Here is a 22501-nt window from a genome sequence, read left to right on the forward strand (position 1 = left end):
ACCATTGTCCTGCTGCCTGCACGGAGAACTGGATTTTGTTCCTATGCGCCACTCTGAGCTTCGCTGGAATATAAAGGCATGTTTAAGTCCACCATTGACGTTTGCCACAAAAACACCTCTCTGTTTCTGAACCATTGTGGTGTAGTCAGGGTTTATGTTGACTTCTTGCTGTTCAATCAACCACAGGTTGTGTTCACGGGACAGTTGAAGAATATTGCTGCCGTGACTGTAATTCATTAGCCAGACTGGTTGGGGGAACTGTCCTTGTGCTAGGGCCCTCGCCGGTATTCCGAGCGCTCGCTCAACTGAGAAAAGTGGGAAAGGCGACCCTGTAGTACTGATGTTTCCAGCCATTCTTCTACAAACAATTCTACTTCTGCTCTCTGCCTTTTCTGGAACCCCAACCAATCAGATAATACGGGCCTCATTATGACCCCTGGTCTCACCACCGATGGGCCGGTGGTGAAGACCGCCACATTGAGTGTGGCGGGTTGGCCTCTGCCAACACGCCACATCCCCACTTGTACTGCCATGGCGGTTGGACAGCCAGCCCGGAGATTAGCTTCTCTGACCCGGCGGTCCAATGAAGACCACCAGCGTTATTAAGAGTCGGCTTTCCACCAGGATTTCCGCGGTGGTAGCACCGCCACGAAAACCCTGGCAGAAAGGCTACCAGTGACAGGAAATTTCTTTCCTGTCATCTGCTGACGCATCCCCCACCCCCCCTGCAATGCAACTAACCTCCCACCCCCTTCATACCAGAACACCCCTCCCCACCCCCTTTCAAAGCAGCACCCCAACTCCCTTCTAGTACAGCGTCCCCTCCCCACATACATGCACCCCACATACACTCATTCACACACCCTGCATACACTCATTCACCAACACTTATATACACACATTCACTCACAAGCATCCATATAGGCACTCACTCACAAGCATACATAAACGCACTCACTCACAAGCATACATACACCCACTCTCTCACAAGCACCCATACACGCACTCTCTCACAAGCACCCATACACGCACTCACTCACAAGCATCCATACACCCACTCATTTCAACAGCCATACACGCATTCAAACATGCATACACACGCATTCAAACACGCATACACACATACATTCAAACACACATACACATATGCATACACACTTATGTGCACACAAGCAGACAACACCAACTCAGACGGGCACACACAACACCACCCACCCTCCCACTCCTCCTCCCCTGTCGGACGATCAACTTACCTTGTCCGGCGAGGAGGTTGTCCATCAAGGAACAGGAAGAGGCTCTTCCACCACCGGCTACGCCCCGTCATCAGGACACCACCAGGCCGTATTACAGGTCATAATACAGCTGGTGGGGCAGGTGGCAGAACCGCCCGTGCGGCTCCAACTGCCAGCATGACTACTGTAGGATTTCTGACCAAAATGTGGTGGAAATCCTTCAGGACTCGTAATATGGTGGTCAGAAGACTGCCAGCACTGGCGGTCTTCTGGTGCCCGTGGCTTCGGCGGTCTGCTGAAAAGACCACCAAATTCATAATGAGGGTCTATGTCTTCTAGATCTCCCTTCTGCATCCTTGAGATGATCTGTGAGCATGGACACTCCTTTTTCCAGCTGTGCGCATAGTTTCTCAACATCTTGTACTCTTGGGTGAATCACTTCTAGTTTCATTTCTGTTTTTTAGGTCCTTTCCGTTAGTTTACTATGGTTGGTGCACAAGATGCTGACCTCATTGACCATTGCCACAATTTGCGCCTGTAGGGTCTGCTTTGTATCCTTTATAGCTGCTAGGATTACTGAGGTGTGCACAGCTAGTGTGCCATGTCTGGGATTTGCACCATGATCTCTTCTCGCTTCGCTGGCAGGTCTGGTGCTTTGTTTTTAATTGACTTGGGTTTCACCATAGTGACGTGGTTTGCACACTTTCAGGGATCCGCCAGGGTATTTGTGTTGCTTTGCTGTATATTATGTTCTTCAACAGGCTGCAGTTAACTTGCCATGTGTTTGTGCCCAAATGTCCCAAGGCAACCATCTCTCGCCTCTCCAGTCAGATTTGGGCCCAGAGGGTGCGATTTGTTATTTTCGCCTCCATTTACTCCCCTGGGGTTGGCCCATTACTCATTGTGTGTTTGTTAAGAGGAAATATGTCTATCTGCAGCCAGTGAAATAGGAGGGGAAAACAGGAGGCAGGAGGCCAATGTATCTTTCTTGAGCACGGTGCACAAAGGATCCCAGGGGCACTAACTATGCAGGGGATTTATTCTGTCCCTCAAGACAATTAGTCCAATCAATAGTGTCTACAGTGGCCTCATTGACTTCTGGGCTTCTGTCTGCTAGTTCCCGTCTTGTGGAAACACCTATGTGTCATTTGCACATCTTCCTCCTGTTTTTTGGGGATCAGGCTGCTACTTTTGCCTGCGGGTGGGGAGAGTGAGGGGAGATCCTGGTCTCTCCATTCGTGTCTGGTCCCAGGCACTTCGCTGCAATGTGCATTGCCAATCACACGGGCTCCATGCCTACTTCTAGGCATTCAAGTTACCACTTATTCCTGAGGGTGGGGGGGAGGTCTCTCCTTGTCCAGCCATCTCTGGATTGAGCAGGTAAGTACCTTTGTTGCTTAAAATATACTGGTTGGCAGGCTGAGCGGGTTTGCAAGCAGTGCCAGCTCACTGCTACAGGCCACCGCTGTTTCCATCTTGCTCACTCTGGAGTCTGTGCATGATCTCTACGGAGCAGGCTTCACAGGTCTTCTGGGCCAGGGCAGCAGTCTGTCCTCATCACTGGCTTGGAAGGGGTTTCCACTTCTCCCCCAGATCTTCCACATGCGCTCCGAGCGAGACTCCATCTCGAGTTCCAGGCACCCAGGTTGTCGCTTCCCCCTCACCGCTGGGCTGGGGCACTCTCTTCATCCTACAGCTGCTGGGCGGATCATGCAGGCACTTGTTTCCTACACCATAATGCCTGGTGAGCCGAGCAAGTTATATGCACCATCGACTTACCATGTCAGCTTATCTCTTGCCGTCGCCATCATGCCTACTCTGTAGCCTCAGCATATTCTCTACGGAGAGAGCAATGCTTATTGTCTTGGCTGGAGTAGCATATTTTCACCATTGCTTGGCGTATCTGGGGTGTACTGACCCTCTTTCTACTGCGCCAGTTGTTATTCATACAGGATAATTGGGCTCTGGGGCAGTCTGGGGGACAGGAGCTCAGCCGAGCAAGACCACCACCATTGCCTTCCAGGCCACGCCCTCCACAATTGGCATATTTTGTTTACTTATAAGTCAACAGTAAAGTGCACTGTCTGTGCCCAGGGCCTTTAGATTAAATGCTACTGGTGGGCCTGCAGCACTGAGTGTGCCTCCCACTTCAGTAGCACTTCACACCTGTCTCAGCCTAGCCATTGCAGAGCCTGTGTGAGCAGTTTTAAACCGCCATGTCGACCTGGCACTTTAACCCTCTTGCCAGGCCCAAACCTTCATTTTTAATTCATATAAGTTATCCCTAAGGTAGGACCTGGTCAGTCCAAGGGCAGGATGCAATGTATTTAATAAGTAGAACATGTCCCGTTAGGTTTTGTGTGTACTTGTAGTGGAAATCTCTTAAATTAGTTTTTCTCAACTGCAAGGCATGTCTCTCTCATAGGATAACACTGGGATTACCTTATTATACTATACAAGTGTCATTTCCATTGGAAAGAAATGGAACCTTCAAGTTTGGTGTCTCTGGAATCGCAATTTAAAATCACAACTTATGGTGAAGTCGGATTTAAATTGTAATTCTGAAAATGCTGCTTTTAGAAAGTTGGCATTTTCTTACTTTAACAATGTGGTGCCTTCTGCCTGTCTCTGAATGCACATCTGGGGTGGGTGGCAGCTGGGCTTTGTGCCTTCCCTCTAGACAGCTGCACACAAAGGTAGCTTAGGTGTGAATGATGGGCCATCCACAGCCTGATGGGTCATCGTGGCCTGGATGGGAGGAAGGAGCTGACACACCTGAATAGGCTGTCTCCTGTCTCCACCCAAAAGGATGTATACCCCCTATAGTGGGTCTGCCTGGACTCTGCCAACTGTGAGTCTTGCCCGGCAAGTGGTGGCAATCCAGTCCTGGGCCCTTGGAAGTGAGTATAAAGTGCTGCTCCAGTCCAAACCAATGCATATCCACTGCGGTGTGGATCGTAGCTGGCGCATCACCGCCATTGCGCAAATCGGAAGAATTGACACATCGCCCCTATCGTGGGTTGAAGGGCAGGAAGGGCAGGAACTTTGTGCACTTCAAATGCCTCTCTTTGAAGACTTCCTCACTTCAAAGGCCCAACTGGGTATATGTACTGGACCTCAAACACCACCAACCCAGTACACTTCTGGACCTGTGGATACTCTACCAAAAAGGACTGGTGTGCTGCTACAAGGACTGCCGCTCTGCTGGACTCCTGCTCTGCTGTACTGGCCTTTTGCCCTTCCTGCCTGGTGGTGAGAAGGACTGGACCTGCATCTCTCCAAACCAGAGCCAAAGTGACTCGGAGGACTTTCTGGCTTGCCTTCTGTCTTCTGAAGTCTCAGAGACACAAAGGACTTACAACTCACCTGCTACAGTACCTGGACTCTGCCAACAGTGAGTCTTGCCTGCAAGTGGTGCCAGTCCAGTCCTGGGCCCTTGGAAGTGTGTATAAAGTGCTGCTCCAGTCCAAACCAAAGCATCTCCACTGCTGTTTGGATTGGAGCTGGCGCATCACCCCCTTGGTGCATATCGGAACTGGCGAATTGGCCCCATTACGTGGATTAGAGTTGACACATTGCCCCTCTATCGTGGGTTGATCTCGCGCATCACCTTTGGAACCTCTGCATCTTGGACCTGACGCATCACTGCCATTGCGTGAAGAAAATCAATGCACCTTGGCTACTCTGTGGAAAGTATTGACGTATTGCCTCAACTGAGGGGATCGACACGGCATATCGCTTAAGTCTGCTCCCCGCATCCTCGATATTGACGTAATCAGGATTAAGGTGCGTTCGTTCATCAGGCCTCATTGGGTCCCTGTAGCCTGCCCATGCTCCTTGCGGTTGGCCTGAACATTTGTCTTTGTCCCGGTCTGGCATGACCAGATATCCCCGGTTAGCGCTTCTTGTTTCAAAGCGCTATTTCACCGTTTATTCTTTAAAATTCCATATCTCAAGTTCTATTTATTGGATTTTTTTGATTTTTGTCTTTTTGTCTTTTTGGTTTTGTTTTATGTATTAAAGTAAGCTCTATTTTTCGAACCAGATGTGCTATCTTTTTGTTGGTGTTTTTACTTTTTTACTGTTTGAAGTGTTGCAGAAATACTTAACACATTGCCTTTAGTTAATCCTGACTGCTCTGTGCCAAGCCAGAGGGTGAGCAGAGGTTAACCTAGGATATGTTTGTGACTTATCCTGACGAGGATTGTCGTTCATGTTTGGACAGGGTTCATACATCTGCCAACCAGAAACCCAATTTCTATCACGGCTCCATTAAAGACTGCAAACATTTTTAAGAAGATGTTGTAGACAAGTTTAAGGCCTAGGAAGATGTCCTTGTTAAGGCTTAGAACAGGGAGATTGGCAGAAAAGTGCCACCCTCTGTCTCAGGCTCATAGGGAAGGGATACCTGTTTCCACCAATTTTTCCACCCATGACACCACTGCTGTCACCACAGGATGTGAGTTCATATCATCTCCTAGTCACAGGTGCTCCCAATCAACATCACAGTGGTTGACGTTGAGAGGCCATTGAGATAATTGTTTGATGCCAAAGCATTTAATGGCAAGTCATTCTTGATGTCTAGAGTTTTGAAATACTTAAGGTTGAGGCACCACTCAACATCAAGAGAGATTTCATCATTGGAGGCTCCCTATCTCCCAGAGTGTCTCTTTACTTGACAGTAGCTGGGTCACCTTCAAGGTGATGCACTTGTAAGTGAATAAGGTATCCTGCACCTTTGTCTCCAGCACTAGTGGATCCGATCCTGTTGGTTGAAGATGATGTTCAGTCAGTCTCTCTTCTGGATGTCAGCTATTTGCAAAGGATTAAGCCTCCATCTAAGCACTTGATGCCAGTGGATCAGCCTTCTGTCCTCTTCATTGAAGAGATAGTGTTGCAGCTGATGATGGTGGGTAGAGATGTTTTCTCTCCAGTCACATCTCTATACCGTTCTCCGGTCTGCTCTTCGAAAACAACTTTTGAGCCTAAATTGGACAGGGAGTCAGATTAGAGAAGGTATGAGAGATCTGAATACCCAAGTCCTAGGTCCTCTACATTTGAACTTTGATTCCAACTACTCTGCTGTTTGGTGTGAGCTTTATCCAGTGTGACCTCACACTATTCCTTCAAGGAAGTCTCCGTTTAATGATCTGATATCCACTCAGGAGTTACCCAACAGAACTGTGAATTCAACTTTCTGCCAATAAACCCGGAACTGACCATGTCTTTTATGTTTTTAAGCTACCCAGACTAAACCTGAGGCATGACTAGTGGTTTACTTGATTCTTGGCCTGTTGCAACTGTTCAGACACACCTTTCTCAAACCTTTGTGCATCCAGTGAAGAGGTGGATGGAGACTTAATTATGATTTGTTGATTCTAATTTGAAGTTCCTGCATCAGTTATTGTTCACTGATTATTTAGTAGTAGCTGCTTTAAAAAGCAAACACAGTACTTTGAGTTGTACCACTCTAAACCTGCTGGAGAGAGAGAGAGCAGTAGATGGAACTCTGGGGAAAAAGGTTAGTCAAAATACTGCACTCATTATAAAAGTCTCATTTCTTTTGCTTATTTGAGCCTTTGTGACAAGTCTCATTGAGACTCTATGAGCTAGTTTCTAGAGTTTTGTCGAAGGGAGAAGGCTTCCTGTAAAATGTTTAGGAAGGGATGATCACTTCATATCACTTGATTCGGGTGGCTTGGGACATGTCTGACATAGCCACTGATATTATTGATAGCTTAGGATTACCTTTATAGCCTCACAAGGGCAGTAGAAAAATGCTAGAGATTTCTTTTAGTGGTGCACCTTTCCTTCATCCATTAGCTGAAAAGGAGATTCAGAAGTTGAAATCAAAGTCCGATATTTTAAATACATTACAGCAAGTGGATTTTGAAAGAAGAAAGGAGCTTCTTTACATCCAATTCAAATACCCTTTGAAAGGCAAACACATGCACACAGACACACGTACTATGATGGGAGCACCTGCTTTTGGAGCAAAAGAAACAACTGCAGCATTCATTTCAGCTGCAAAAGTCAATTCTTGTAAGTGGAACTGCTCAACAGTCTTCTGCAGCTGCTCAAAAGGCCCCTAACACAGCAATGACTCCTGTCTTGCCACATGTACCAACCTATTCACAAAATCTTCATATATATACAAATAGAATGGGTTCTTCATGTGGAATGAGCAAGTGGGCCTGAAAACATGGCAGGAAGATGTGCTATTTCCTTATCTTCTGTATCTGGCAAAACCAAGTTTACAAATGTTTTCTTGTTAGAGTGAATGTGCCTGCCATCACTGTTTCTCATAGTTCACCTTCTCAGGCAACTTTATTTGCTGTTCCATTGATGAAAGATTTCCATGGAGGGTCTTAAGAAGGTGCGTCCTCCAGTTAGAAGACCTTCAGATGCGTTCCCTGTTTGACCCTATTCCTCACGCCCACGTACAGTATCTTTCTGGAAGGTTGCTCTTTTTGTGGTTGTTCTATCTGCGAGGAGGATGAATGAGCTTCAGGCTCCTGCTACTGATGAACCGATTTCTATCATAACAAAATGTCATCAAGAAATCACGCTTCTTTTTTGCCATAGGTGGTATCTGTTTTTCACATGAACCAACCTATTCCCTTGCCTACTCATTTCACTAATTTATTGTACCAACCGGAGTGTGAAAGGAGTGTTATGGTCTTATTTAGAAAAGTCTACAGAGATTTGGATGGTCAAACAGCTGTTTGTAAATCATAGTGCAGTTCAGACAGTTCCAGCCGCGGCTGGTGTAGGGACATAGTGGCGGGTGGGGGAGGCGGGGTGGCACAAACAGAAAAAAAAACCTAAGCTGTCCATTGCTGCATCGCCGCTCATCAGGCATAGGCTCCCAGCCTGCCCTGCGGCCAATCCTAACGCCGCTCTCATGCTGCTGGCACCATGAGAGCAGCATAACAATTGGCCTGAGCACCCTCAATTTGCATCCTCAGGCAGACTGGAAGCCTTTGCCTGCTGTCTCCGGCAACACAGCTCGAGTGAGAGAGAGCTCAGTGCGCAAAGGGGTTTGTGTGTCCTGAGATGGCCGCCAAACCTATATGTGCACTGAGGGAAGTACACACCACTCCCCCTCCCTGCCTGACATCCCCCATGGTCCCGCCCCCTGGAAAAATAAAACTATAATAAACATGGTTTATTATTATTTTATTTTTCAAGTTTTGCAGCTACTGCTGCTGCTGGGGGGGGGGGTGGGGGTGTGACGCTGCTCCGCCATAGTGGAGGAGCTGCCGCTGGACAGTTCTACTTTCTCCTGAATAGACAATGGACAGGTGGAGTGTTTGTTGCATCATTCACTGTTACAGGAGAGCTCAGAGGCCCTTATCTAGCAAACCTAGGGCCCACTCCATGATGAAGAAGACAGTTACTGCCACTTTTGATGAGAAATGTACCCATCTCAGACAGTTGTTAGGCTGCTATATGTAGGTCAGTCTACATGTTTGCTAAATATTATTATCTGGACCATGACTCAATAACAGATATCTCAGTGGGTCAGGCTTCTCTTTGTTCTTCAACATGGTTATTCCCTCTGAATTCATAACAGCCCCGCCCACCTCCTAGCTTTTGCAGCAGCAGCTTTTGATCATGTTGTTGAATTGTAAATGTCCTCCTATGTGCTCAAAAAAACGGACTGCATAATTGCCACTTTGCTATGATAGTGCAACTTCTAAGGTTCGTAAAGGAGAAGGGTCTATATTTTCATCATACTTTTAGGGAGTTTAATTCCCTATTTCTTCTATGGCTCACTTGTATTAGAGTGGTGGTCAGCCAAATGTATTGTATGTAGTAAAGTAGCTTTATTTGATACATTAATTTTATTGAGTTTTTGCATTACGATGTACCAAACATAAATTCTAATTATTACACAGGCACCCATTACAGTCTTTAGTTAAAGTTCTCAAATATAACAATACTTACTCTTTAGTTGTTCAGTAGCCCATAATGTGTCCACCACACACTCCAGATTTTCACATGTTTCTGGGGCAAACGTTGACCTGGTAAATTGGTTATTCCAGTTTTGCAAACCAGTCTACTTCTGCCTGCCATTCTGACAGTGTAGGTGTGGGGCAGGTGCCTTCCATTTGTGGGCTATATCTCGCCTCACTACTGCCGTGGCCACTCCTATCAATGTAGGTTCACCCGGGACCTCCAACATCATCTAATATATCGAAGAGGACCACCCTGGATGTGAGGTCTCCAGTCTCCCCAGGATTCGTGTGAGTGTACCCTCTACTCCTTTCCAGAACTGCTCTATGCAAGGACATGCCCAGACCATGTGCTAAAAGTCCATGCCTGCATGTGTACAACGGGGGCACTTGGGTTGCGGTATCAAGCCAGCTTGCCATAGGCAGTGCTCGGTTAGGGTAAGTGGTGTGCATGTAGTTCAGTTATATCAGTTGAAGGTGTGAAGAAATGGAAAGTACCAGTGTGCCATCTTGTCTATAGGCCTCAACCTTTCTTCCCATTTCTGACAGAGGGAAGGAAAGGTGTTTGGGGAGTTAGGAGCTAGTGTTGGGTATAGCTGGGATATAGCTCCTTTACCCAGCCAACCCAACAGGAGTTTCACCTCCAGCGGGCTGCATTCCGGTAGTGCTGTCCCACCCGTTATGCAATGTACAAGTGCATGACAGAGTCGTATAAAATAGATGTATTAGAAAATACATTTTGTCTATTTTGACATGTTTCGTGTTCATTTGCGACACTGGAAAACATTAACATAATATTGATATGTTGTGGTCCTGGACCTCAAACATATACACAGATATTCTACCTTTTATGAAGTTAGTGGAAGTACCCATGGTGAAGAACTAGGATTGTAAGTAAGAGGTTTTACCCTTTTGACTATGATTTCCTACTTCCTTTTCGTTCATTTCGTGGTTTTTCCACTCGTCATATCACCACCTTTGTTTCAAAGTCAATGACTCTCAACCCTCCTCTGACTTTCTCATCCTCAGAAAGGAGAGATTTTTTTTCGCAAGCATGACTGACTTTTAGGCTAAAATAAACTAATGGTATTGTTTGTAAATGTATCATATTTTGAAAGTCATAAAAGCCTGTCTTATCCGTCTCTCCTAGACAACAGCTCAAATCGCCTGAATTACAATATCATTAGGCACTACAAGCCCATTATATGTGATTGATGGCTCTTTACTCTTTACATTATTTAAGTGATCTGTTAAAACTGCCCTTGCAAATATTAGCCTTTTTTGTTGAATTACCAACTAGCTATTGTCTCGTGTCCAATAATATTATGTTTTATGAGGCCCTTATAAAATGTCAGCTTTCAGTTGTGATATTCAATTTGCAGTGAATCTTCTAAAATCCGAACAATGACTGGTTTTCCGCAGTAGGATCCCTGCAACATTAACATTGTAATGACGCTGTATGTTTATTGGGTTGGTGCAGGAAGGTCAGCAATACCAAATTCGCTCTGTAGGAGCAGAATCTTTTTTTTAAATGTTTATCTTGCTTTCTTTCATTATTGCAGGCGCTCTTCAGAACAGTCGCTATGATGGTGCCAGACTATGCGATGATTGCAGAAATTGTGCTGTACTCCTGTGGGTTTGTCACCGCTCGACCTCTGTCAGTAAAAATTGTTGCTACATACCGACTTTGTTCAGAACAGTTGTCAATGCAGCATCATTATGACTACGGAATGAGAGCTGTGAAATCGGTGTTAACTGCAGCCGGTAATCTGAAGGTAATGGTTGTCTAAATGTTGATTTTCACTAAACGTTCATTACAGCGTACATTTTTACACCTGCTTTATTGACGTTTTCTACCGAGAGATTCAAGTTTGTATAGTAAAAAAAAAAACAAGTTTTGCTTTCAGATGAGACACTTAATGAATGTTGTTAAATATGTAATGCGAGTCAATTATAACCCGAAGTTTGCATGTAATTTCAGTCTTAAATTTGTCTTGTTTTAGTGTGACTTTACCTAGATTTTCATAAGTAAACATCCGGGCTCCTTCAATCTGGAAATGCTATTTGGCTGATTTAGGTAGTAAGTATGTTCACTGTTGCTGTAATACCGTACTGTATGTGAAAGCGTGGATCAAAAATGCTAAATCTACAATTTAACAGTATGACTGTACTCTAAACTCCCGAAGTAACTTCAAATATGGTATTTCACGTGAATACGGTCTGTGCAGCACTATTTAGTACTTTCCATCCGTTATTGTATTTTTTGTTTCTGTACCTAGCAACAAGAGGTTCAAAAGATTTCAAGTCATACATGTCTTGCACAACACTAGAGAAGAGGGCATCCTAGAGCTAAATAGCATTGCCATGAACCAAACCCTGAACATCTATTTTCTACCCCGTTGCTACAATGAAGAATTCTAAGTGTTTACATAAAATAATACATTCTTGTTCTTTCCTTTTCTTCTAAACCTTATGTGTTTGAGAAATATTTGTTGTGTCATGAAGCATTCCAGCAACACATTAATATGACTACTGGATGTAGTGGTTGAAGAGAAGAGATGACAACAGCACTTTGAACTCTAAGGAATCATGTCTCAGTAACAAAAGGCATTCTTGTAATTCTGTTTCACTCAATGATGCAGACGTTTGTTGGCCTTGTATATAAACTCTATGGTCTGATTGAACTCTGTAACAAGACATAGGTGGTCCGCCAGGGGTAATGTAGCGTCCGTACCGCCAACAGGCTGGCGGTACGGAGGCCCTTATTACGACTGCGGCGTTAGCGCCGCGGTCGCACTGCTGTTTTAGCCCCGGCGGTGATAATCCGCCATCCCTACCGCCAGCCTGTTTCTGGCGGTTTGCACCGCCAGGAAGAGGCTGGCGGTAAGGGGTGTCCTGGGGCCCCTGGGGACCACTGCACTGCCCATGCCACTGGCATGGGCAGTGCAGGGGCCCCCTAACAGGGCCCCGGCCAGCTTTTCACTGTCTGCATAGCAGACAGTGAAAAGCGCGTCGGGTGCAACTGCACCCGTCGCACAGCCGCAACACCGCCGGCTCCATTAGGAGCCAACTCCTATGTTGCGGCCTCATCCCCGCTGGGCCGGCGAGCGCAAACTTGGTTTGCGCCCGTCGGCCCAGCGGGGATGTCGTGATGGGGGCCGCGGGAGTGCGGCTGCATTAGCGGCCGCACAGTGGTTACCGCTTGGCGGGCGGCGGTAGCCGCCCGCCAATGCCGTAATGACCCCCATAGTGTTGTCAAGGTCCAAACTTCCAATGATCCCTGCATCCAGCATTGCTAAACCTTGACTTCTGGTCACCCTGACAGGCCAATCAATTCCTTTGATCTGATACCTAAAGTAAGGTTCACTCTACTTTACATATTCATAAGAGCCAGCCTAGTGAATCCAGCTGAAACACCAATGGGGCTCTGAAAATCAGTTATTGTAGGACCTCAGAATGATAGCCCTGTGGCCACTAGTCACAGGTTTGCTTGGTACATTGCAAACCTCATTAGAAAGTGGAACAAATACAGAGATAAAGAAAAAGGGTCTTTGTGTCTTCGGAAGCCATCTTATCAAATGTATCTCTTCCAATGAGAATGTAGACTTGAAACTCACGGAGATATCTTTATTCCTCCTACACCTCTACCAGTTCACATAAATTGCCCTTCTACTAGGATTTCCACAAGTACTACAGATGCCATGTAGAGCACTGTATCTGTTGACACTTACGTTGCTTCCCCTTTGGAATAATCTCGATCCTAATCAGTAAGCTGGTGATGCCCTAGCGGGCACAGTAGGTCTCATGGGAGATCCCTGTATTCATTATTGGAAAAAAATAACAAATGCCCTTGGTCTGATACTTAAGCTGTACTGTAGTTTAACTAACCTTCTGGTTCCATTCCAGCATCTTTTTTTATCCAAGAAGCAAAGTATATAAATATCCAAAAAGAATGTCTTTTTTTCTCTGCTCTGACAAAATATTCATGATGTTAGGACCTAAAATGCCATGGTGCTTTCTGCAGTCTCTTGTATTATTTAGATTTCCTGCTGGGATGTTGTGTTTTGACCTGGGCCTATTGGAAGAGATTTGAGATTTGACTTAGAATTGGAAGGGGAGAGCAATTATATAACATATGCTGCAGTGAACTTCCAGCTTGGTTGCCACAACAGTGAGAAATGGGATCACTGTGTGCTGATTGAACGGTTCAGGAATGTCTACCATTAGCGAAATTAGGATAGTGTATTTTTGGCAAGATCTTGGTATCCTCAAGCAGAGAAAAGGACACTGTATATACTTTTAGCCTGCTTTCAACTCTGAATTCCCTTTTTACAACAAGTACAAAGAACCTTCATGCAAGGAATCTGGTGCCCACTGCATTATTGGGTGCTTGTGTTTTCAGCACTTTTTGTCAGTGGAGAGGAGCCCAATTTGGTTTGTTTGTGATTTGCCATTAGACAACCTCAGGAAATAAGGGTCTTGTATATTTGGATTAGACAATAAGGCTGTTTCTCTTCTCTGTTTGTCCTTCTCCTCAATACATATCTTTACATCACAAGGTCACTCAAGAAGAGGTACAAATATTACTGCCAAACTAAGTATTTGAAAGGACATCTGTGGCAGAAAGTGTCTTGAATCTTGTTCGTTTTTCCAACCTCAGTTTGACAAGAGATACTTGAAAAATGAACAAAGTTAGGGCATTAAGCCCATTGAAGCTCCCTAATTAACTCTGAACTGTACCTGCTCGACCTTTAAGTCTACCTGCTGTACAGAGTAAATTGAATAGCCACCCCCACTGGTAGTCTAACAAATGTTGGTGTCTGAGGCAAGTTCACCTGAGGTATGCCAGGTATAGTAAATTTGCAGGCCACGGAGGTAGGATAGTGACAGTAGGTCAGTCCTTGTTTCTAAGGGGTATTTTATTCATTTTTGGCATTGCTGGAACACACACCTGGCCAACTAGAAGCACTCTTTTAAGAAGGAAGGTCTCCACCCTTCGTGCAATCTTCAGTGATTATCCATTGGTTACAGCCATTGCTGTGTCTGGCACACAGACACACCAAGTAATACAAGGGGCCCTGAACTGGAATGCCCCTTAAACTTGTTTGTGTGTTCTGGGACACTATCTAAGACTGAATAGGGTCTAGCTCAGTCAGACGATGAAAGACAATATCAGTATGTATGTGCATAAATGGTAATTGTAAAGTGTGTAGCTGACCAAAAGGCAGTGGAGAGCTGGACAGGTTTCAAGGCAGCAGCTAGTAATGATTGGCTCACCAATCATAATTATACAGAGTTTGCAGTATTCAGATTAAAAACATCATTCATGCATCACTGGAGTTTATTCTTCACTCTTTTCTGATACAGTATTTAAGCCACAAATAGTCTCTTATCGGAGTTCGAAACAAAAGGTTTACTGTGCTATACTGTACTCCCGTGAAAATATTTTATTAATTCATATTGCACATACATTTGTGTGCTAATGTGTTTGTGTATTGGTGTAGGAAAGCACCCTTTTTGACTTGGTTAGTCCCCACCTTTTGTCTGCTTTCTGATGTGGCTTTGGCTGTTGATGGAGTGGGTCCCTGCTCACCAGGTCCACAGTGCCAGATCTCTTTCCCCAAAACTGCACTGTTGTTTTTGTTGTCTTTAGTTACCACTGTAAGTCCCTAGTAAATGGTACCCCTGGTACCGAGGGCCTGGGGTACTAAGGAAGGTCACTGAGGGCTGCAGCACCAATTGTGCCATCCTCAGGAACCTCTCACCAAACTCGCACAAGTGCTGCCATTGCAGACTGTGTATGTTGGTGCAAGCTAAATTGAAAACACAACCTGCCACACACTTCTGTGTGCCAGGTCCCTATCACTGCATGTGCCAGGTGTACGTCACCCCTAAAGCTGGGTGCATCCAAGCACATGTGAGGGCATATATGCATGAGCATATATGCCCCTGCTATGTCTCTGTTGATTGTGAGACGTAGTAAGTGCACAGGGAAGCCATTTTAAAAGCATGTGCCGGACACTGGTCATTACTAGTTCCCCAGCTACATAATGGCTTCTCTGAATCCTGGGATGTTTATCAAACATCCCAGAATGATAAACCCTCACTGACCCCAGCGATGGATTTATTAAAAAATGCACACGGAGGGCACCTTAGAGGTGCCCTCTGAAAACCTACAAGCTTCTAGTGTGCTGACTAACTGGTCCTGACCAGTTCAGCCACCACAGATATGTTTCTGCCCCCCCCCCCCCCAGGTGAGAGCCAGTGCTCTCGAGGATCTGAGACAAAGGCCTGCTCTAGGCAGAGATGTGACCTCCTCTCCCAAGCAGGATGGACATTCCAGGGCGGGGAGCTTCAAAGGCCTTGCCGCCTTGGTAATGTGACCCAGGTCTCTCCAGTTGGTGATGACAACCCCCTTCCTAACAGCACTTTTGGAGACAGCCCAGGGGGTTAAAGTTAGTCAAATTAGGAGGTGTGCCCACTTCATGCCAGTCCCACCCCTAAGGTGAACAAGCTGAAGTAGACACTACTTTTTAAACTCCTCCATCTTGTTTGGAAGGAATTAGGCCACCAGAGGTTAGGGTTATGCCCACCTCCCAGAAAAAGTGGTTATAAGAAGTGTGTAGTCACCCTAAAGATGGTCATCCCATTGGCCACTGCCTGGCACTCCTTGTAATGCCCCTAAATTGAGTATCAAGGATGGCACCCCTGACCCCTAGAACTCAGATTTCGACAACCAAAGGAGACCCGGACAAAGAAACCTGATGCCTAAACACATCCCTGCATCTGTCATCTCTGGGCACAGGAGTAGAGGACCAAAGGTGAACCTACGTCCCTGCGCAACCAAACCTGACTGGCTTTCCAACCAGAGCTTGCAGCCTGTTTGTCACAGAGACAAACTCCCATTGGAAACCACTGGGCACCTGACACCCTACTGCACCTCTGCACCTTGTCGCCCTAGTGCTGCCCTGTGTGACCTGTTGGTGTGGTTCTGATCATACCCGGTACTTACCTTAACTCCCTGAGATTGGCTTTGTAAGTCGTTAACTATGTGTTTGCTGAACATTGCTTTTCCTCCAAAGGGTAACATTGAGAGAATTGTGAAAATTGCACTGTGTCTGTTTTTGAAACAGCAAAGTACTTATGCTTAAAAGTCTACTTACCCGATTACAAGGTTTTTGGGTTTGAAACATTTATATATTTTTTTTCTAAATTGGTCTCGGATTTATTAATTGAGTGTATGTGTCATTTCAAAGAAAACAAACAGTGGCTGTGTAAACGTGGTGCGCACTTCCAAAGTATCAGCTGAGTATTTTGCAAAGAATCGATATAAGAGTGCCCTTAATAATAGTCCAAGGAGTGCCACAGTGGTTAGACACCCAGCCACAAGGTGTGGGTAACTGTAAACCTCCACTGGTTAACAGTTATTTAAACAACAAAGCAAAACCACGGCACATCACAGCTTCCATGTTTCTTGTCTTTATTTTTCCGTGATAAGTTTGTGGATGTCCGAACAAATGGAATTCAGCAAATCTGAAGATATCAGCAATGTCAACAAACCGCAACAGTTATGACAATTCAAAACCATCCACAGCCGACACGTGTTTCGTGAATAACTTGACTTTTTCAAGGCGGAAAAGAGTATAATGTTAGGATATATATCAGTTATTGCAGTAGCAATGCGGATGCCTACTGCACATGTAAACGGAATCCTTATTTCTGAGTAGTCCAGTTCTTAGAAAGACCATGGTAAGTCATGAAGTCTGTAATTCTTGGGTTGTCTATATACGTGGATCAGACCATGATAAGTCAATTTGGCAGTTCGTACGGAATCGGAGTCAGTGTGCCAATGACGCTGATTCTGTATGTCTCATTTATTGCCTCTGCGAGTACAACAAATGCTTAACACTGCCCTCTAATAAGCCTAACTGCTCACCCACACTACCACAAAATAGAGCATTAGTCCCATTTACGTTTGCCTCTGCAATACCAATTGGGGAGCCACTGGACTGTCTGCACAGTGTACGTTGTTTTAGTGCACTATATAGAGAGCCAGCTTCCTACAATTGTCGTATATCATTATTTGAAAAGTATCCGTCCTTAAGATCGGCAATAAAAATAATCAAAAGATCCATTATGTTTTTTTTTTTTTTTTTTTTTTTTTTTACAAGAAGCATGGACCATTTATTGACAACTCAGTGTCAAAACCTTATGAGTGCATTTAAGTTATCTGTGCAGTCAGTTCAAGGTGTCCCACGAGGAAACTGAATGAAGTTAACTGTATAATTTAGCTAGTTTCACATCTTTGCTCTTTATCATCGTATGTCTCCTTGATAGTGAAGTCTTTGTGTTTTTGACCCCTTTCTGGACGGTGTAAGGCATGAGATCTTTCTCAAGGCTGACTAGTTCAGATGAGCCTTATAATGGTTTGAGTTTGGAAAATCTGGATGAGACACTCCTACTAGGATCTTTCTTCTTGAATTCCATAACTTACAAATGTGACCATACTAAAAGTGTAATGTTGGAGTGTTTCTTTCATTGAAATTTCTCTCGGAGTAATGGTTCCAGTAAGCATCCAGCCTCTCAGGGGACTGATTCTGTGCCTTGCTTTTGCACTCTCTAAAGTGCTGCAATCAATATAGTTTGAATAATGGTGTTGTCAGCCTTAGGGTGGTGTTGCCCCAAACTTTTTCCTTACTCCTTCATTTTCTGCTGATCCTGTTTTTGTTGGCCTTAGGATTCTCTGTACTTTACCACTGCTAACCATGCTACATTGTGTGAGCTCACTCTCTAACACATGGTAGCATTGGCTTACACCCAACTGGCACATTTGATTACTTACAAGTCCCTAGTCCAGGGGGACTTCATATTCCCTGGGCCTGTAAATTAAATGTTACTAGTGGGCCTGCATCACTAATTGTATCACCTGCTTAAGTAGCCTCTTAAGTTTGTCTCAGGCCTGCTATTGCAGCCTGTATGTGTCGTTTTAAACTGCATTTTCAACCTGGCAAAACAAACCTTATACCAGGCCTAAACCTTCCTATTTAAGACATAGAAATCAACCCCAGGGTAGGTCCTAAGCAGCCCATAAGGCAGGGTGCAGTGTATTTAGAAAGTTAGACATGTACTTTTAAGTTATACATGTCCTGCTATTGAAAAACTCTTACATTTGTTTTTCCAGTGCTGAAAGAGCTACCTCCCATAGACTAACATTGGGTTACCTTATTACATTTAATAAGTGATAATGTTCAATTGTGAGGAGGTAGGAATGTTGAGTTTGTTGTCTAGATAACTGTAATTTAAAGCTCTCATTAATGGTAAAGTCACATTTCAAGTAACAATTCTGAAAATGCCACTCTTAGGAAGTTAGCTTTTTCTTGTGGCAGACATTTGGTGCCTGCAGCTTGTATCCTGGGTCGAGGGGTAGCTAGCAGTTGGTCTTTGTGTATTGCTCCCAGACAGTGAGACACAGGGGACCAGATATTGGCAGGATGAGTGATTGTTACCTTTTGGGGTGACTGGGCCCAGTCCCAGGAATCCTTTGTAAGCAATATCGGAGGGCCTCAGGACCCACACTTAGAGCTCTGATGCAGCGCACATGCCGAACAGGGGGGCAGATCTGCCAGCTCTGTTGTAGATGGCACCTCCCGTGTTGCTCAGGAACTTGTCTTCTGAAGGGGTGACACGCTGCAGCAGTCCCATTTTACTGCAATGATTGGAATCACAAGGTTGGTGCTAAGGTTGCTGGCGACTCGCAGCTTCAGTGTGCTTGGTATGAGGACAGAGTGAAACACTTGGCACACGCTGCTCTGCAAAAAGCACTGAATAAAAAGATTCTGGTGGCCAGACTCATGAGTCCCTCTACCGGTTTTCAGGTGGTTTAGTGGAATCCTTATGAATCCCTGAAACGACCACAAGCCCAGGGAGGAGGGCAAGCCAACCAGTCCCTGGAGAGCACTGGAGCACATACAGCAAGTAGATAGGCAGCAGGCCAACTCATAAGGCAAGTTGCAAAGTGGCAGTCCCTCTACAGCCCAGCAGGCAGCAAGCCAAGACACCAAAGCAAGCAGTCCGAAATTGCGGGTCTTCCTGTCAGCACAGCAGTCCTCTGGCATTGTGCAGTTTGTAGAGTGAGTAGCATCTGGTTACAAGTCCCACAGAGTGTCTAGAAACCTGGGGTCAGAGACCCAGTACTTTACTCAAAAATGTATTTGATGGAAGAGTGGCTTCAAAGGAACCCTTAGAAGTGCACAACAGTCCCTTCTGGCTCCAGATGATTGGTAGGGGGTGAATCATTCCTTGTTTGAGGGCAAGACTCAACCTACTGACATGTAAGTGTGAACCATCTCTCCCTTTCCCAGCCCAAGAAGACTATCAGTATGCAGATGTATCCCCTGTCACACCCAGCCTTTTGTGTGTTGTGGCTGTCTAGAAAGTATGTACCCAGGACAGACATGGATTGGAGACAAGCTGCAAAGCACACAGAGTTATAAGAACAGAGAAATGCCCACTTTCTAAAAGTAAAAAGATCAGATGATGGACGGAATGTGGAAAAAATCAAACATTCACCCCCAGTCACAGATGTGGGTTTAATCCATCAGTTTTTTTGCTTGCCATGCCATTTCAGTTTGGACCCAGTCGTATGCAAATAAATCTTTACCCTGTTACCCATTAGAACAGCCATTCAAGCTAGCCTGACTGATGAAGGGTGCTACTCTGAAACCGGTCCCAGGATGCTTCTTTACAGTCCAGGGAGGACCTGCCCTGGCAATTTGGGCTGGACTGTTCCCATAGGGAACAGGGTCAAGAATGATTTGCATATGGCTGGGTCCAAACTGGGGTGGTGTGGTTAGCACAAGAATTTATGGATTAAACCTAGATCTGTGATTGGAGGTGAATGTTTCATTGGTTCCACATTCCTTCCATCATTTGTGTTTGTATGCTTTTGTCACCCTAAGTGCGCTGGGTATGCCCAGAAGTGGGTCCTGGGCAGACTATGCCAGTCCATTCAAGCTAGCCTGGCTGATGAAGGGTGATACTCTGAAACCGGTCTGAGGATACTTGGTTCCGGTCCTGGTTGGACCTGTCTGGCAGTTTGGGCTGGACTGTTCCCATGGGGAACAGGATCAAGACTTATTTGCATATGGCGGGGTCCAAAGTGGGGTGGCATGGCGAGCAAACGAATTGATGGATTAAACCCAGATCTGTGACTGAGGGTGAATTTTTCATTGGTTTAGCATTCCGTCCATCATTTTTGTTTGTTCACTTTCTAAAAGTTTCATTTCTAAAATAGTAATGTAAAATCCAACGACACCAGTGAGTAGGATTTATCACTACCATTCTCATTATACCAAACATGACAAAGCTACCCCATTGTGGTCAGGGATTACCACTTAAAAGTGTATAAGGCAATTCCCAATGCTAAATTATGAGAGGAGCAGGCCTCACTGTAGTGAAAAAAAATGAAATAGACTGTCACTACTAGGAAATTCAAAACATAAAAGTACATGTCCTACCTTTTACTTAAACCACATCCTGTCCATAGGGTTAACTAGGACCTTCCTTAGGTGTAACCTATGTGAAATAAAAGGTAAGTGTAAGGCTAGGTAAGTAGTTTTAAATGCCAAGTTCAAGCGGTAGTAAATTCACACACAGGTCCTGCAATAGCAGGCCTGAGACAGGTTTGAAAGGCTACTTCAGTGGGTGACAGAATCAGTACTGCAGGCCCACAGGTATCATTTAGTTTACAAGTATACCACTTTACAAGGGACTTACATGTAAATCAAATATGCCAAACAAACCAATTATACCATGCTTAGAGGCGAAAGCACATGCACGTTAACAATGATTAGCAGTGGTAAAGTGCCCAGAGTCCTAAAGTTAACGAAAAGAAGGGCAGAAAAATAGTAGGAGGAAGGCAAAAATGTAGGGGATACCATGCAAAAATGGCCAGATCCAACAGCTATCTCTGACTTGAATGGGGGGGAAGGGGTCTGTCACCAGCCCCACTTGCACCTAATAAAGGCTCTGCCTCAGCACACTTCCAAAGGGCTTAGCACTAGTAATTTGTGTCCCCAGACAAGCTGGGACAAGAGCAGGAAGGCCGGACAATCCAAACATCGCTAGGGGTGGAAAACCCCAGAACCTTCTCCTAATTCAAAGCTGGCACCAGGTATAAATATTGGATCCTCAACCCCAACTCTTTAGTACACCTTTAGACCTGGGGATGACTCAGAAGGAGGGTTGTACTGCACTGTAGCAAGAAGGAATGCTATTCTGTTGTCCTGCTACCCTGATGCCTAAGTGAAGAGGACTGGACCTGCATTTTGCACCAAGGGCTATCAGAGTGACTCCAAAGGCTAGTCAGCTGGCCTTTTGATCACAGACTCAGAGACAGAAAAGGCTCCAACCACCTTGACTCAAGCACCTGGGCTCAGTCTACTATGAGTTTGCCACCAAGTAGTGTTATCCCAATCCTGGAACTTTGGAAGCAGATCTGAAGGTGCTCTGCCAGCCCAGCTGCGGTCTCATGGGCAGAATTGATGCAGCATGACACATCTATCCACAGCTCCGCATTAGAACCTCGACACAGGAACTTGTATTGCAGCTACTCGGAACTGCTGCTGAATGATACATCCCCAACGGAGGACTTCACATCACAAACCTTCATCAAGGCATCCTCGACAACGATGTACAACCTCCCATTGCAAGATCCGTTGACAGCTTTATAAGAGCTGGCACTGCGTGACACACATCCGATGCAAGACCTCGCATTGCAGCCCACAGCTTTTCAGATCCGCCACTGCATGATGCAACCTGGACATAGGATCTCACATTGCGATGAAACCATGATTAAAGGTACATTGTTCAGTGGACCGGACTTGGTCCCTGTATCCGGCCTATGCTCCATCGAGGTCAGCCTCAATTTGTGACTTTGTCCCGGTCCAGCATGACCAGATAACCACAGCTAGCGCTTTGTGCCTTTAGGCACTGTTTTGACTTAAATCTTTAAAATTACATAACTCCAGTTATACTGATTGGATTTTTGTTGTCTCAAATTGTTTATTAAAGTTTGCTCTGCTTTTCTAAATTGGTATAGGATTTTTCTTATGTTGTGATATCAGCTTATTACTATTTGCGTGCTGAAAAAATGCTTGCCTCTAATTTAAGCCTGACTGCTTTTGTCCCAAGCTACCAGACGATTAAGTAAAGGTTAATATGGGGTGGGCTTGTGGTTCACCCTGACAAGAATTGTGGTTTCTGCTTCAGTAGCATTTCATCCCCCTCAACAAGTGACCCAATTTCCTACAG

At 45.2% G+C, this 22501-nt stretch overlaps 1 protein-coding gene across 2 annotated transcripts in view; it reads left to right on the top strand.

Moving 5' to 3' along the window:
• The window catches only part of DNAH7 (dynein axonemal heavy chain 7), a 1158398-nt gene that overhangs the window by 403279 nt on the left and 732618 nt on the right, over positions 1–22501 (top strand). For both annotated transcript variants that reach the window (XM_069225862.1, XM_069225863.1), the window contains one exon: positions 10753–10965. In XM_069225862.1, coding sequence (XP_069081963.1) covers positions 10753–10965 — 213 coding nt within the window. The remainder of the gene's footprint in view (positions 1–10752; positions 10966–22501) is intronic.

The sequence above is a fragment of the Pleurodeles waltl genome, chromosome 3_1, assembly GCF_031143425.1.
Source record: "Pleurodeles waltl isolate 20211129_DDA chromosome 3_1, aPleWal1.hap1.20221129, whole genome shotgun sequence".
Classification (NCBI taxonomy): Eukaryota; Metazoa; Chordata; class Amphibia; order Caudata; family Salamandridae; genus Pleurodeles; species Pleurodeles waltl.